This window comes from Taudactylus pleione, unplaced genomic scaffold, assembly GCF_031769625.1.
Source record: "Taudactylus pleione unplaced genomic scaffold, aTauple2 ptg000019l, whole genome shotgun sequence".
Lineage (NCBI taxonomy): Eukaryota > Metazoa > Chordata > Amphibia > Anura > Myobatrachidae > Taudactylus > Taudactylus pleione.
Genome location: NW_028284421.1, coordinates 32,695,432 through 32,710,535, shown reverse-complemented (window position 1 = coordinate 32,710,535; position 15,104 = coordinate 32,695,432). Strand labels below are relative to the sequence as shown.

Sequence of the window (15,104 nt, the reverse complement as noted above, 5' to 3'; positions counted from 1 at the left end):
ATTAAAAATAACTACTATCAAGATCACATGAAAATAGTAATTGAGACATAAACATAAATCAATACGTTTTGCTGACTTTTCATGTAGTACATGTCATCGTAAAAAAATACTTGTATTCCTAATCACATACGTGGCAAAGCTGTGTAAAGTAAACTTAGGGTGGAAACTGCATTAATATATTTATTTTGTAAAAGGGAAATTCACGCCCCCCTCAAGCAAATGGTCTATTGGTGGTAGCGCTGCGCATGCCGGGAAATGTAGTTTTAAGCTTGATGTGTTACTTGCGGCCCTATAAGGCGTAAAACTACATCTTCCGTGCAACTGTCTGCTTACTCGCAGTCATGGGATGCAGGGGAGGGGGAGATGAAGGAAAGTGAAGGGAGCATTAGTGTGAAATGAAAGGGGTGTAAGCTGCAGGAGACATGAGTAAGCCCGTGGTTACTATTCTTCTAGGTATACTTGACCCTGAAAGGTCGCTCAGGTAGTTCACCATGCACTTGAGAAGAGGACTACAAACGTGCGAGTGCATCTACCACAAACTCTATGGCTTCAGAGGAAATCTGATCACATGTGCAGCAGACAGGATATAAACTATAAAGGAGAGGGTGTGCGGGCACAATAATAAGCACAGGTTGGGAGCTGCTGGTGATCTATTTATACATTAGCACAGACACAGCAGCAGGATATGTGCACATATAAGACTAGAGCACACATCTAGCAGCACTGACAGGATGCACAGTGTTGAGCATTACACATAGAACAGGGAGTAGTGACTGAGCGTTCCACTGGTAATAACCGATGGCTCTTCCTGCTGCTGGGTGAGTGCACTCTGATCATGGCCGGGCTCACAGAAATAATGCCAGCTATGGAGGGCAGAAGAGGCAGCCAGGACCCTCCTATTGAAGACCACATGACTTCAGCACCTGGAGCAGAGTCGCCCCCCAGGCTTTGTGGTAATCTGGCCAAGCTTTCTGGGAAGGGGCCCCTAAGGAGCTTCAAGAACCGCTGGTTTGTGTTCGACCCCCGAAGGTGCCATCTCTACTATTTTAAAAGTTCCCAGGATGCTCAGCCTCTGGGGCACATAGACATCGCGGATGCCTCATTCAGCTACGACCTGGAAGCAGAGGAGGGGCAGTTTGAGATCCACAGCTTCGGAAGAGTATCCTTTCTTCGGGTAATACCAAAGCCAGGCTGTTATATGATCATTACTATATTATAGTGCAAATGGCATAGTAATAGTTTAAAATGTAGAATAATAAATGAGATGCTATGTGCTTCTTATTATTTCATAGTCCTCAAATACATTTTGTGATAGCCTACATAGAGCTCCTCATTTCCTGTGCTTGTGAGCCTTTTAGTGTTATTTTTCTCTGTCATTTACACGCTTATATATGTTCTAATTTATAATCTGGGGGCAATTTGGCAGCTATTTCATTAGTGTGAACTGAACCGACTGAACAATTCAATTATTGCTCCGTTCTGGCGCGATAGCCGTCTGCATTTCTGGCTGCGATAAACCCGTGGTTAGGGCGCCTTAACCATGACTTTAGATGGGTTTACCAATTTTACACGGCTAAACCCAGTCTAATAGGGCGTGAAGGCTGTGAAAATAAATGGGTACCCAAAACAATTGAATTGCAATACTGGGCGCCCATTAATTATTGCCGCCCACACAACAACTGAATCGCGCCCAGGAATCATAACATTATATGAAGCACTGCTAAGTGTTTATGAATGCAGTGGAGTCCTAGGCCCTGCATTTCACAGTTTACATGTTCTAAACACACACACAAATATATATTTCCAGGTTAAGTTGTGTTTTTAAAATATCATTGTTAATCAAGACTATTCTTCATCACTTCATTTCTACAAAAGCAGGTGAAAATTATCGGGCCATTCATGGAGAAGGTAAAGCAGGGGAAATCACAGATATCTCCTGCTTACCTTCCTCTTGCGGAATGGCCCGCTGTCCTCATACACTAGTATGGGGACAGGATACATCAAGCACCGAAAATACTATTGATTGATTGCGTTAGCGTTCACCCTCTTCAGATGGCGAGTGCTCCCACTCCTTCCTTATGGGAAGGAGTCGCAGGTCGCGAAAAGGGATCTTTTTGGATCCCTCCGTCCCTGTCTGGCTCCTTATGCCAGAACGTCGGGGCTCTTGTGCGCATGCGTGACCTGTAGGTCACGCATGCGCACTTGTCTCACTGCTCTGAAAGGAGCAGTGAAAAGATTCACTGCTCCGAAGCAGTGAAGCCACTCGCAGAGACAGCTGATTTTGTGGCGAGTTAGTATGGTGATTATCAGGGTCTGTTTGGACCCCAATAATCAACATAATGAATAGACACCTGTGGGACATATTTAGTAAAAATCGTGGAAGTGCAGTGATTTTGTTTTTCAGTTAACATTGCAGCAGGAATAATAATTTTTTACTTGATTATCACTTTTATGTACTATCAATTTCAACAGGGACAGTGCTTTTGATTAAGTGCTGTCCCTGCGAAACACTTCTTGGCACATTGGAGGAGTCTTTTTGTGTTTTCGAAAGAATCAGACACTGGCACATGTGCACAGTGCCAGTTTGTGCCGGATGGAGGCTGCGCGAGAGGGATCGCCCTCTTCCAAAATGCTTTGATAGGCATAAAGTGGCTACTGCCATCTGAGGATGGAGGTAGCTTACGGGACCAATCAGGCTACAGTCCCCATTGACAATAATGGGGACTGCAGTTTGCAGCAGTAGTTAGCCTTTTGCAGGATATTTCTGTGAAATCTCCTGCATTAAGCTGTTGCATAGCAGTGATACATAAAATTATGCAGAAACTATAGTTTCTGCATAATTTTAAGAAAAACCAGCTCGATAAATATGCACCTGTATGATTATATTCAAAATGTCCGACTGCATAGAGGACAGTTAAATTTGAAAAAAATTATATATATATATATATATATATATATATATATATCCGCTTCTGCTGTAAGGAGTAATTTCAGGATGCACATTCGGTGTGGGTTTCAAGTGGCATCGGGAGCATTTGCTTTTTTTTTTTTTTTAACTTGGGACTAATTCCTTAAGTCTGATACACATTATTACTTGATGCTCCTCATCAGGTCATATTGGAAACTATCCGTTGTAAGATATTGTGGAGTAATTCTGTAAATTTGTTACACACCCAATTATTGATTGTACCCCTGAAGAAGTCCCATGTTGGGGACGAAACGCGTATGATTTAACTTCTGGTGTTATATCCGTACGCCATCAGTGAGGTCTCCCACCATAGAACTCGCACCCTAAGGGGTGGTGGTGTGAAGTTACATCTACCCCACAATGGCGTTAGTTATCTACTGCCATTTTACTTGTAAGCAAATTAAAAAAAATTTTTTATTAAGAATAAATATTATGTTTGTTTACTAAGAAGTGATTCTTTGGTGAGCGGGTCTAATTCCAGGAAGCTAAGGGTTTATCTATCTAAGGGATACCTCCTGATTTGGAACATTACTTCCAGTTAGTCATAGGAACCAGATTAAACTAAATGAAGAAAAATCTTTTAAATCAGGAGGACCGTTCTAAAAATAAGATAAAGAAACATCATCTCTATTTAGATGTTATTGGCGCCCCCTAACTTTTATTGTATTGTATGTTTCTACTTCAGGGTCCATAGGGGTCCACAGGGTGACCTTGGGGTATAGCTGGATCCTGGATCCTCGGGCACCACGGAGTTAAAGCTTTTAGCTGCTCCCAGGATGCACTTGGGTCCAACCTCCCCTATACCCCGCCCCCGAGCCACAGGCACCTCAGTTTAAGATGGTGCCCGGCCGGAGTCGGGTCACCCTGCGGGGGGGGTCTGCAGGAGCAGCCCCCTAAAGCTTTTTTAACTTAGTTAAATTTATTTATTTTTTGACGACAGTTTTTTCTTTTTCTCCAGAGCGGCAGCGATGGGCTGTCTGTACAGACGCCCACGCTGCCGCTCCTTCTCCCTGCTGGCGCCGCGACGCCAGCACTGAACTGGGGATCGCGGCGGGGGAAGCCAGAGTCTGTACTAGCCGGACTCTGGCTTCCCCCGGGACTGCTGCCGGAAGACGCCGGGGAGATCAGGTAAGCCGCGCAACGCTGATTAGCGGCGGTGCGCGGGTAATGCCTTTCATATGCAGTCCCATGCCCCCGGTCTAGGGGACGGACCGGGGGCGCTAGCGGTGGCGGCGGGCCCCCCCTCCATCGGAGGCATACCCCGCCAGACCACTAGACCACCAGGGTAATTAAGCAGCAAGCGGGATGCCGCAACCTTGGGGGTTAAATATGCTAGCCAGGGGAGGAAGCCTTCCCTGTCATCGGCTCCTCCCCTCAGCTCAGCGCGCCTTTCAGCACGGAGTCTGGCGTCGCTGAGCTGCAGCTACTCGGGCCACTCCTCCTCTGAGGTCTCCAGCGGCCATTTTCTTACTGGCAGCGTGGATACTCCCAGGGAGCACGCGGACCGGTCCCCCTGTGTACCTCTCCCCCGACAAGGACAGTGTACACAGCGCTATAGCCCTCCCAGACACTGAATCTGGGAGGTTGATTGTAGTGGAAAGGTGCAGTGAGTATATCTTCCTGCATGGTATGTGACTTTTGCTAGTGCTGCCTGTCTGTGTCTTTTTTCTACTTACTGTCAGCCTGTACCTATCCCTTTCCTTCTCCTACAAGCCCTACAGGTGTGCGGGGGAAGGGTGTTTCTACTGACCTCACCTATATAGATCACGTATTTGTGAGGTCCGTCACATACAGTTGTGTGCTACACGGTGCCATATTGTGGGCTGTTGTTCAGCACACTGGTGAGTGCGCACGTTTTCTTCCTAAGTCATGTCTGAGGAGGAGATTGAGCACTCCGGGGCTCCAGCATTGTTCTCCTGCAGGCGCTGTTCTGCAGGAGTGGATAGGGAGGATTTGTCACAGGACGGCCTGTGCGGACGGTGCCAGGCGGTCCCTGGTACGTCTAAACCTCCCATTTCGCAGGAGCCACCATGGGCGATGTTTTCCCAGGTGCTGGTGTCCATCGCGGACCGTCTGTCGGTCCCGACTGCCGCCCCTACTAGGGCGTTGCCCCAGCCTGCCATCCCCCATTCCCCGGGTGTCCCACAATTATTGCTGACTCCCCCGGGGTCTCAGCCTGTTGGTCCCTATGCGGGGTTGCCAACGTATATTCAGTCCACCCCTGTGGCACAGCCGGCTGTGGTGCCGTTTCAGGCTCCTGTGACAGCTCCTCCACCCTGGGTGGATGCGCTTTCCCACACTGTCCAAGATTTGGCGGCAGCATCTTCGGCTTTTCAGTCGATGTTGCGCAGTGACGTGCCCTCCAGGGCGTCTAAACGCTCAGTCATGGCACAGGCTGCGCATCTTTCGGATTCTGAGGGGTTCTCGGATGATGGTGAGGTACAGGATGACTCAGCATCAGATGCCTCAGTCCAGGAGGTAGACACTAAGTCTTCCATCAATGTGCGGGCTCTGGTTAAGGCGGTGCGGGCTATTCTTCTGATTGAGGATGAGGCACCCGCTCCCAAGTCAAGGTATCCTAGTTTTAAAAAAGCTAAGGTTACTTCTACAGCGTTCCCCTTGTCTGATCAGTTGACTGATCACATGGCGGTGGCCTGGCAGACGCCCAGTAAGCGTTTCCTGCCACAGAAACGCTTGGCGTCCAATTATCCATTCCCGGAAGCGCATTGTAAGAAATGGGAAACTCCGCCTGCAGTCGATTCCCATGTAACACGCCTCATCAGGAGTGCTACTTTGCCATTGCCGTCTATATCCTCGTTGAAGGATCCTACGGACAGGAAGGTGGAGACTTGTCTAAAGTCTATTTATTCTCTCTCAGGGGCTGTAGCCCGGCCGTCCATGGCCATCTCCTGGGTGGCCAAGGCCATTGAGGGGTGGGCCAACGCCTTGGAGGACACGTTTACGGATGAATCTCCGGACGTCCAGAGGGCGTTGTTAGGACAGATGAGAGATGCCGCCTCCTACATTGGAGAAGCATCTTTGGATGCTAGCCTGTTGACCTCTAGGGTTTCGGCGGCAGCAGTGTCTGCTCGTAGATCCTTGTGGTTGCGGTCTTGGAGAGCAGACGCGGATTCTAAGAAAGGCTTGGAGGCCTTACCTTTTAATGGGGAATTACTATTTGGTCCGGACCTGGACAAAATAGTAGATACCCTGGCAAAATCCAAGTCAGCCTTCCTCCCTTCAGCTACTACACCTGCTAAGGTCCGGAGCTCGGCGTTTCGTTCCTTTCGGGTTCAGGGCAAGGCAAAGGGTCAGTCCTTCCCGAGGCAGTCCGCACCCAAGACCGCCTCAAAGCCAAAGAAGCAAGCCTGGAGTGCTAGGCGCCCTTCTTCCAAGCCAGAAGATAAGCCTTCTGCGTGATGGGACGGGCCTCCCTCTGGGGGACCCCAGAGATGGAGGCCGACTTCTTCAATTCGCCCAGTGCTGGTACAATACCACCACGGATGCCTGGGTGCGAGAAGTGGTCTCCCAGGGGTACGCCCTGTCTTTTCGGCACAGGCCGCCTTGCCAGTTTTTTTGCACAAGTCCTTCTCAGGACAAAACCAAGGCCTTGCAGGTTCAGGAAGCCATAGAGGCCTTGCTGACGGCGGGGGTCATTATACCCGTACCACAGTCTCAACGTGGGATGGGGTATTACTCTACGCTGTTTCTGGTGCAGAAACCCAATGGCTCTCATCGCCCCATCCTCAATTTGAAGTCCCTGAACAGGTTTCTCAGGGTTCCCAAATTCAGGATGGAAACTTTGCGTTCCATCATACTGGCGATGGAACCGGGGGATTATATGGTCTCCCTGGATATCCAGGACGCCTACCTCCATGTGCCTAGAGCAACATCGCACCAACGGTTTCTGCGGTTTGCTATTCTCCACAACCACTACCAATTCAGGGCTCTACCCTTTGGTCTCTCCACGGCACCAAGGGTATTTACCAAGGTGATGGCGGTCATGGCGGCTCACCTTCGGAGCCAGGGGATACGGTTGCTACCGTATCTAGACGACCTCCTATTGCTGGCAAGCTCCCCGGAGGTACTGATCCAGCATCTCCACCTGACGGTCGCTTGTCTACAGGCGCACGGCTGGTTGATCAACTGGAAGAAATCCTCCCTCATCCCATCACAACGGATGGTTCATTTGGGGGCCCTGCTGGACTCTCGTCAGCAACGGATTTTTCTGACTCCAGAGAAGGTCTCCTCCTTACAGCTGCGGATTCACAGTTGTCTGAGCAGTGGCAGAGTGTCGGTGCACTCTGCGATGAGGGTTTTGGGGTCCATGGTGTCAGCATTCGACATGGTGGAGTTTGCCCAGTTCCATTCCAGGCCCCTGCAGGGGCTGATTCTTTCAGAATGGAACGGATTGCCACACAGGATCCGCTCTCAGATGCTGGTGTTGTCCTCGGAGGTGCGTCTGTCCCTAGCCTGGTGGCTGCAGACAGCGCATCTCCTGGAGGGGCGCCCCTTTTGGATCCCGGAATGGGTTCTGCTCACGACAGATGCCAGTCTCCGGGGTTGGGGGGCGGTGACAGGCTCCTTGTCACTTCAGGGTCGTTGGTCGGCGGAGGAAGCGATTCTTCCCATCAACATCCTGGAACTGTGGGCAGTATACAGAGCCCTGCAGTCGTCCGGCACCGCTCTTCACGGAAGGGCCGTTCAGGTGCAGTCAGACAACGCCACCACGGTGGCGTACATCAATCACCAGGGAGGGACTCGCAGTCGAGCTGCGATGTCGGAGATGTCCCGCGTCCTGGCTTGGGCGGAGCGCTATCTTCCAGCTCTCTCGGCAGTTTTCATCCCAGGAGTCCTCAATTGGGAGGCAGACTTCCTCAGCCGTTACGATGTGCATCCCGGGGAATGGTCGCTTCATCCAGAGGTATTCCAACTACTCGTGGACAAGTGGGGGCTGCCAGAGCTGGACCTGATGGCGTCCCGTTACAATCACAAGCTGCCTGTGTACGGGTCAAGGACAAGGGACGCAGGCGCAAGTCTGATAGACGCGCTGTCGGTGAAATGGCTGTTTCAACTGGCTTACTTGTTCCCTCCGATATCTCTGCTGCCTCGGGTCCTGCGCAAGTTCAAACAGGACGGAGGCACACGGATCCTGGTGGCCCCAGCGTGGCCCAGAAGGCCGTGGTACTCCGATCTGCGGAGCCTGTCCATCGACGCTCCGTACCTCCTACCTCAACGGCGGGACCTGTTGTCTCAGGGGCCCTGTCTTCACCCGGATCTGGGTCGACTATCTTTGACGGCGTGGCTCTTGAGACAGCCGTCCTGAGGTCTCGGGGCTTTTCTAGCTCCGTTATTACCACCATGCTGAGGGCTCGCAAGCCTGCTTCCGCGAGGATCTATCACAGAGTGTGGCACACTTACTTTCAGTGGTGCGAGGCCAGAAACTATGATCCCCAGGTGTTCCGAGTTTCGCGTATTCTGGCTTTCCTTCAGTCCGGTTTGGACTTAGGATTACATCTTTCTTCACTGAAGGTACACGTGTCTGGTCTGTCGGTGTGGTTCCAGCGCAGGATCGCTGCTATGCCGGACGTACACACCTTTTTCCAGGGTGTTTTGAGAATCCAGCCTCCCTTTGTGCCACCTGTGGCCCCGTGGGATTTGGCGGTGGTTCTTAGGGCCTTACAGGGTCCTCCTTTTGAGCCCTTGGAGTCAGTGGAGCTCAAGTGGCTAACTTTTAAAACTGTTTTCCTCTTGGCAATTGCTTCTGCCAGGAGGGTTTCAGATTTGGGGGCGCTTTCTTGTCGTCCCCCTTTTCTGATTTTTCATCAGGACAGAGCGGTGCTTCGCACTCGTCCTGATTTCCTGCCTAAGGTGGTTTCCAGGTTCCACATTAATCAGGAAATTGTTGTACCAGCCTTTCAGTCACCTGATCTTTCGGCTGGGGAGACTTCCTTAGACGTTGTAAGGGCACTCCAGGTTTATGTGGACCGGACTAGTTCTGTGAGGAAGTCGGATTCTTTGTTTATCCTCTTTGGTTTTCACAAGAGGGGTTGGCCTGCCAACAAACAGACTCTAGCCCGTTGGCTTCGTTCTGTTATTATTGAGGCTTATATGCAGGAGGGTTTACCTGTTCCAGCATCTGTTAAGGCTCATTCCACTCGGTCCGTGGGCCCTTCTTGGGCTGCTAGCCGTGGCGCCTCTGCTGTTCAGCTCTGTAAGGCGGCCACCTGGTCTTCCATTCAGACCTTTTTGAGGTTCTATGCGTTTGACACCTTTGCCTCTCAGGATGCATCCTTTGGGCGCCGGGTTCTCCTATCAGCACAGGAGCGTCCCCGCCCTTAGTTGGACTGCTTTGGGACATCCCCAAGGTCACCCTGTGGACCCCTATGGACCCTGAAGTAGAAAACAAGAGATATGGTAAGAACTTACCTTTTGTTATCTCTGTTTCTACGAAGTCCATAGGGTCCACAGGGCACCCGCCCTGACGCACCTGGCTTCATATGGGCTCTGTGACTGGTCACCGGTTTTCCGTCTCCCATTTCTGTGAGTATGGTTCTTGTGTGTTCCAGTCTTCCTTCTCTCTGTTTCGTCTCCTCCTCCGGCCTGGGCTGCTTACCAACTGAGGTGCCTGTGGCTCGGGGGCGGGGTATAGGGGAGGTTGGACCCAAGTGCATCCTGGGAGCAGCTAAAAGCTTTAACTCCGTGGTGCCCGAGGATCCAGGATCCAGCAATACCCCAAGGTCACCCTGTGGACCCTATGGACTTCGTAGAAACAGAGATAACAAAGGTAAGTTCTTACCATATCTCTTGTTTTTGGGGCCCACTAACAGGGGTCCCGTTTTGAGGTACTGCTTAATTTTGTTTCTGCTCAAGATAAGGTTATTGTGGAAAAAAAAAATATATATATATATATTGACTGTCTACCATGTGGGGTCTATCTTTTTTATGTAGATCTTTTATACCAAACCCATTATCTAGGTGATCTGCCAATATAAAGGTGTCTACACACTAGGCGATATTTTACACGATGCGCCCGATTTCAATGCATCGGAATGACAGATCGTGTAAAATATGTGAAATCGTGAGTGTCCAATCACGATACCGATGCGCGTCCCCGCGGGTCACACATCGCATCTTCAGGTCTTGCCTACAGCAGACAAGATCTGCCAATCTCGTACACGATCCTGCGGCATATCGTATAGTGTTTATGACTGTACGATATGTTGTTCGGATCCCCTGTATTATCCAGAACCTGCACCGGACTTTTTCTAGCGGGGCGCTAATGCCACAGCCAGGGGAGCCCTTTACCCGGGCTCCCCAGCCGAAGCATTAATCATGACCGCTAGTCAGCTCAGGCCGGAGATCCCTGGGGAGCTGGAGACCCAACCCCCAAATAAAGGAGTCCCCCTCTCCAGGGCACCCCAGGCCTAGGCTGATAACCCGGTTCTATCCCCGGCACCTCTGTGGTGATGGGTGCCGGTTTAATAATGTAGTGCTTTTGCTAAAAGTTAAAATATTGTCTTTTGCTGCGGAACTACAGAACCCAACAAGCCTCCCCCGCATTGCTGGTACTTGGAGAACCACAAGTACCAGCATGCGGGGCATTAGGGGCCCACTGGTACCTGTAGTTCCACATCAAAAGCAATATAAACACAGGGCAGGCACACCGTACAAAGTATAAGTTTATTAAACATGCATGCAATCACTCATGTACACATACTCTCCTATGTATCCCTGAAGCCCCTCGCGTCCTCCTCTCCATGTAGAAAATTCAAAGCGTACCTGTAAAGAAAAAAAAATATCCATACTCGCCTTTACCTATGCAAAGTTCGGGTCCTCTTTGTTCCAAAGTAGGCATCCCCGGCAAAATAAAAACGCGCATTTCGCGAACCCACTTCCCGAATGAGAGCTCAGCGACAGGATTTCACTATGGAAAACCCGTCGCTGAGCGCACATTGGCTGAGACAGGCGAGCCTTCTGCCTCTTAGCCAATGAGCAGTTCCCACCATTGAAGTAATGTGTGTTTTGTTTTTTTTTACAGACAGCTGCATGCATCACGGATATCCCTGATCCGTGTAAGCATCTGTCTGCTATCCTGCACAATCTAAAGATCAGCAAATATTTAGATCGTGCACGATAGATCTTGTGACACATCGTGCAGCTTTTGCTGCACATCGTGTCCTGGAGTGCCGGGGAGTTGCAAGGGAAATTGCTCACGATATCGCATCATGAGCACATCGCGTAGTGTGTAGGCACCTTTAGGCGGGATTCCCAGATAATTGTACAGTGTATGCTTAGTATTAGCAATATCTTTTTATTTTCTTTGGGGAATGCAGTTTATTTTCTATTCACTCCTGTTATAAGTGTATTGAAGAATCCATTATCAAGCTCTTCTGGGCAATAGTGGAATACAGTAGTCCTATCCCTCAGAAGGGTCCATAAAAACAATACCAGATTCTGTACATTATATAATATTGCAGTAATTATTCCAGTGCTTTTATAAGACTATTTAGGGCATCAAGACACAACAGTTAGAAGTATTCTAGTTCAAACATCATTACCACAATGTCGGTGTAACCTTTTGTTAGTCCAGACAATCGTAAATTAAACTGTAAAACAAACATCCTCTGTTAGGCATTAGTTCCTGGATGTGAGTACACTATATGCTTTGGGTTAATAAATATTGTCAACTTATAAGATCTCTTAAATGTCTTTAAAGTAAAAGTATTTAACTGTTTTGTTAAACCTTTATAAATGAATATGGAGACCAACATATTTCAACTTTACTGTGCTGCTATTATTGCTGTGCTACTAAATAATCAGAATATACACATACTGTATTCCTTTCAAAGTTGTCTCACTAAGTTTATCTCCCATAAAGTAATTTAGATGAGTTGTACTAGAATCAGAAAAACTAGTAAGTGTATGTACTATATATGAACATCAGGAGGTATGAGACATGTACATAAATGGGTATAGACCAAAAATACATCGCTGGTGAAATTAAATAAAATTATTATTTTTGTATAACTATATATGTATGTTGTTTGGATTAAAAAGATTTATTTTATTTCATTTCACCAGCGCTGTATTTTTTATTTCTATTTTCTTGTGTTTTGTAACAGGGTTTTTTTTGGGCACACCTAAAAGATGGCTGCAGGTGAATTTGTCTTTAGAGCAGCAGTGCTGAGTAATACTAAAGTTTAATGTACATAAATAATTATGAAATACCCAGTATATTTAATACATATATAATGTTTTTAATATGTTAAAATTGGGTTTTGGTTCCTACGTGTTAAATCCTTTTTTGAGTCCATGGGGGACACTGGAACCATGGGTATAGGGTGAGCCAGAGGAGTCTGGGCACTAAATAGTTAACTTCTTGAAGACAACACAGGTTCCTCCTCCCCTATACCCCGACCCCTGCCTACAGCAGCCAGTTAAATTTAACAAGCATAAGGACAGGGAGAAGGAGGAGAGGAGAAAATGCCAGGCACACACCTGAGCTTGTCCGGAGTGCCGCACAAGAAACCCTCTGACAGCCAGAGGTATAAGGGTGGGCGTCCAGTGCCCTCATGGACTCAGAGAAAAGGATTTAGCAGGTAAGAACCATGGGAAACACTTTAACCATGTGACGTCCCAAAGCTGTCTCCCTAAAGTAGGGAACGCTCCTGTGCTGTGCTAAGGATATGTCACCCAAAACTAGCATCGCTAGAGGCAAAGGTATTCTGTAGAATCTAATGAAGTTATATGCAGAGGACCACGTGGCTGGCCTGACAGAGGTGCTCCGTAGACTAACCATGCTGAGCCGCCCAGGAGGTCCCCTCAGACCTTGGGGAATAAGCTCAAACCAAATTGGGGACTGGCTGATCAGCCAAAGTGTAAGCTTGTTGAATGGCCACTCTGATCCAGCGAGCCAGGGTCTGCCTAGAGGCTGGCCAACCATATTATTGTGAATCGGACCTGCAAATAACCTTGGTCCTATCCACGTAAATATGGAGAGTCTTCACGACATCCAGGGAAGCCAGTGAGAAATCGGAGTAGAAGACTCGTGTACAGGAAGGGAGGGAACCACAGTATCTTGTTTTATATGAAATTTGGAGACCACCTTAGGAAGGTAAACAAGAAGCGTACGGAGAACCGCCCGGTCTGAGTGATAAGTGAGAAACTAAGATCGATGAGTCAAAGTGCTTGTCGAGTCGAAGCTATACTCAACAGGAATACAGTTTTCCACGTGAGTCAGCGAAGGTCCACAGATTCTAGTGTTCATTATTGCACCCTGCCTTGGGTGTTGCTCTCTGCTCTGGTGCTTCTAGGACACTCAGCTGATGCAACAAACTACCGAGATACAGATCAGAGTGCTAGAAGCACCAGAGCAGAGAGCAACACCCCATCATGGTGTGGGGCTGTTTTTCAGCATACGGTACTGGCATACTTCATATAATTGAAGGAAGGATGAATGGAAAAATGTACAGAGACATTTTTGATAAAAACCTGCTGCCATCTACTAGGATGGTGAAGACAAAATGAGGGTGGACATTTCAGCAAGACAATAATCCCAAACACACAGCCATGGACACTCTCAATTGGTTTCAGAGAAAGAAATAACGTTGCTAGAATGACCCAGCCAATCACCTGACTTGAACAAAATTGAAAATCTATGAAAAGAACTAAAGAACAGAGGGCCTGATTCAGACCCGCCCGCAAAGCTGCGGATGCACGCTTTGGGCAATAGTCGCCGTTTGCGCATTTGTACGTCACTCAGTGCGATCGGGATTCGTGCGCTCGTAGTACACAGACTGGACGCTATTTTGAGTGACAGCGCCCTTTGTGGGTGGTAACGGCATGGTGCTTGTGAACGGGGGAGTGGTGCTGCGAACGCAGGCGTGTCTGGCCATCAAAACAGAGTTTTATGGGTGTGCATAATTAGCAAAGAAGCGTCATTGTACACGTCACTTGGTTGTTTTTCAGTCTGCAGTGATCGTAGTGCTTGCGGCGGAGTAAGGTCTACCTCAAGTGCTGCGTGCAGCTCCGATGGCTCTCGATTGGTCAGACACTTCCTGGAGATGACGTGTGTTAAGAGAGAGAAGTGGGCAGCTTTATAACGGCCTGCGTTCGCTCTGCCGTCTCTCTCATAGACTTAGAGGGCGTCCAAACACCAGACAGTGTGATCGCGGCATTTGCATACCCGGCCCCTTTTAGCTGCGTGAGAGCGCAGCTTAGCGACCAGGTCTGAATGAGCTCCAGAGTTCAAAGAGGCCCAGGGAACCTTCAAGATTTGAAGACTTTGGTCCTCATTCAGCGTCGGTCATAAGCGGCTGCTCGGTCGTACGCATCCGATGTTTCCAAACCACGCATGCATACGGTTGTGTGTACGAGACCTTGCGATTCAAAATGCTGTTGATCGTACGGCTTACAAGCAGGAAGTGGCTTCCGAGAGTTGATTGACATGAAAGGCCGTTTGTGGGTGGTGGTCTAAAAACGCAGGCGTTCCTCACCGTTTTCAGGGTGTTTCAGGGGCGTACATAAATTTCCTGCTACGACCGACATAGAAGGCCGGAAGTAGTAAAACGTCACTCTGTGAGTAGGTTAGAGGCCTGGCTGATCGTACAGCTTCAGGTTTGGTATGTGCTCTCTCAAGCCCCAGAGTACAATCGATACTATGTGACTGATGTTATGTCTGATGTTTCTATTTTGTGCCACACAATGCAAGCAGCTAATAATCCTTTGTTGTTGCTAATAACACTGCTAATTGGCTTGTAATTGATTCAGTTGCATTTGCGAATAATAAGAATAAATAAATTTCATGGGGATGGCTTATTCTATGCGTTTTTTTGTTAATTTTTGGTGTAATTTGCACACAACACAAGCGGCCGCAACCATCAAGAAAATTAACATACAGCAACTGACAACGATCGACTCGATCGCTAACTGCTATCACTCGTTAGCTAGAGGAGGTGCTTTGTTCATGTATGGGCGTCACTTTAGTTGCAATCGCCTGGCCGTGCGATTGTTTTTTTTTTGTTTGTTTTCTGATTCTCGATCGTTAGGCGTACGACCGACTCTGAATGAGGGCCTTTGTGTTGGAAGAATGGGCCAAAATCACACCTGAGCAATGCATGCGACTATTTTCTCC

The 15,104-nt window shown here is 48.6% G+C and overlaps 1 protein-coding gene across 1 annotated transcript in view; it reads left to right on the top strand.

Moving 5' to 3' along the window:
- The first annotated feature begins 374 nt into the window (after positions 1-374).
- Positions 375-15,104, top strand: part of TBC1D2B (TBC1 domain family member 2B) — a 104,317-nt gene continuing 89,587 nt past the window's right edge. The window contains exon 1 of the mRNA XM_088446649.1: positions 375-1,174. Within this exon, the coding sequence (XP_088302775.1) occupies positions 836-1,174 (339 nt within the window). The 5' untranslated portion in view covers positions 375-835. The remainder of the gene's footprint in view (positions 1,175-15,104) is intronic.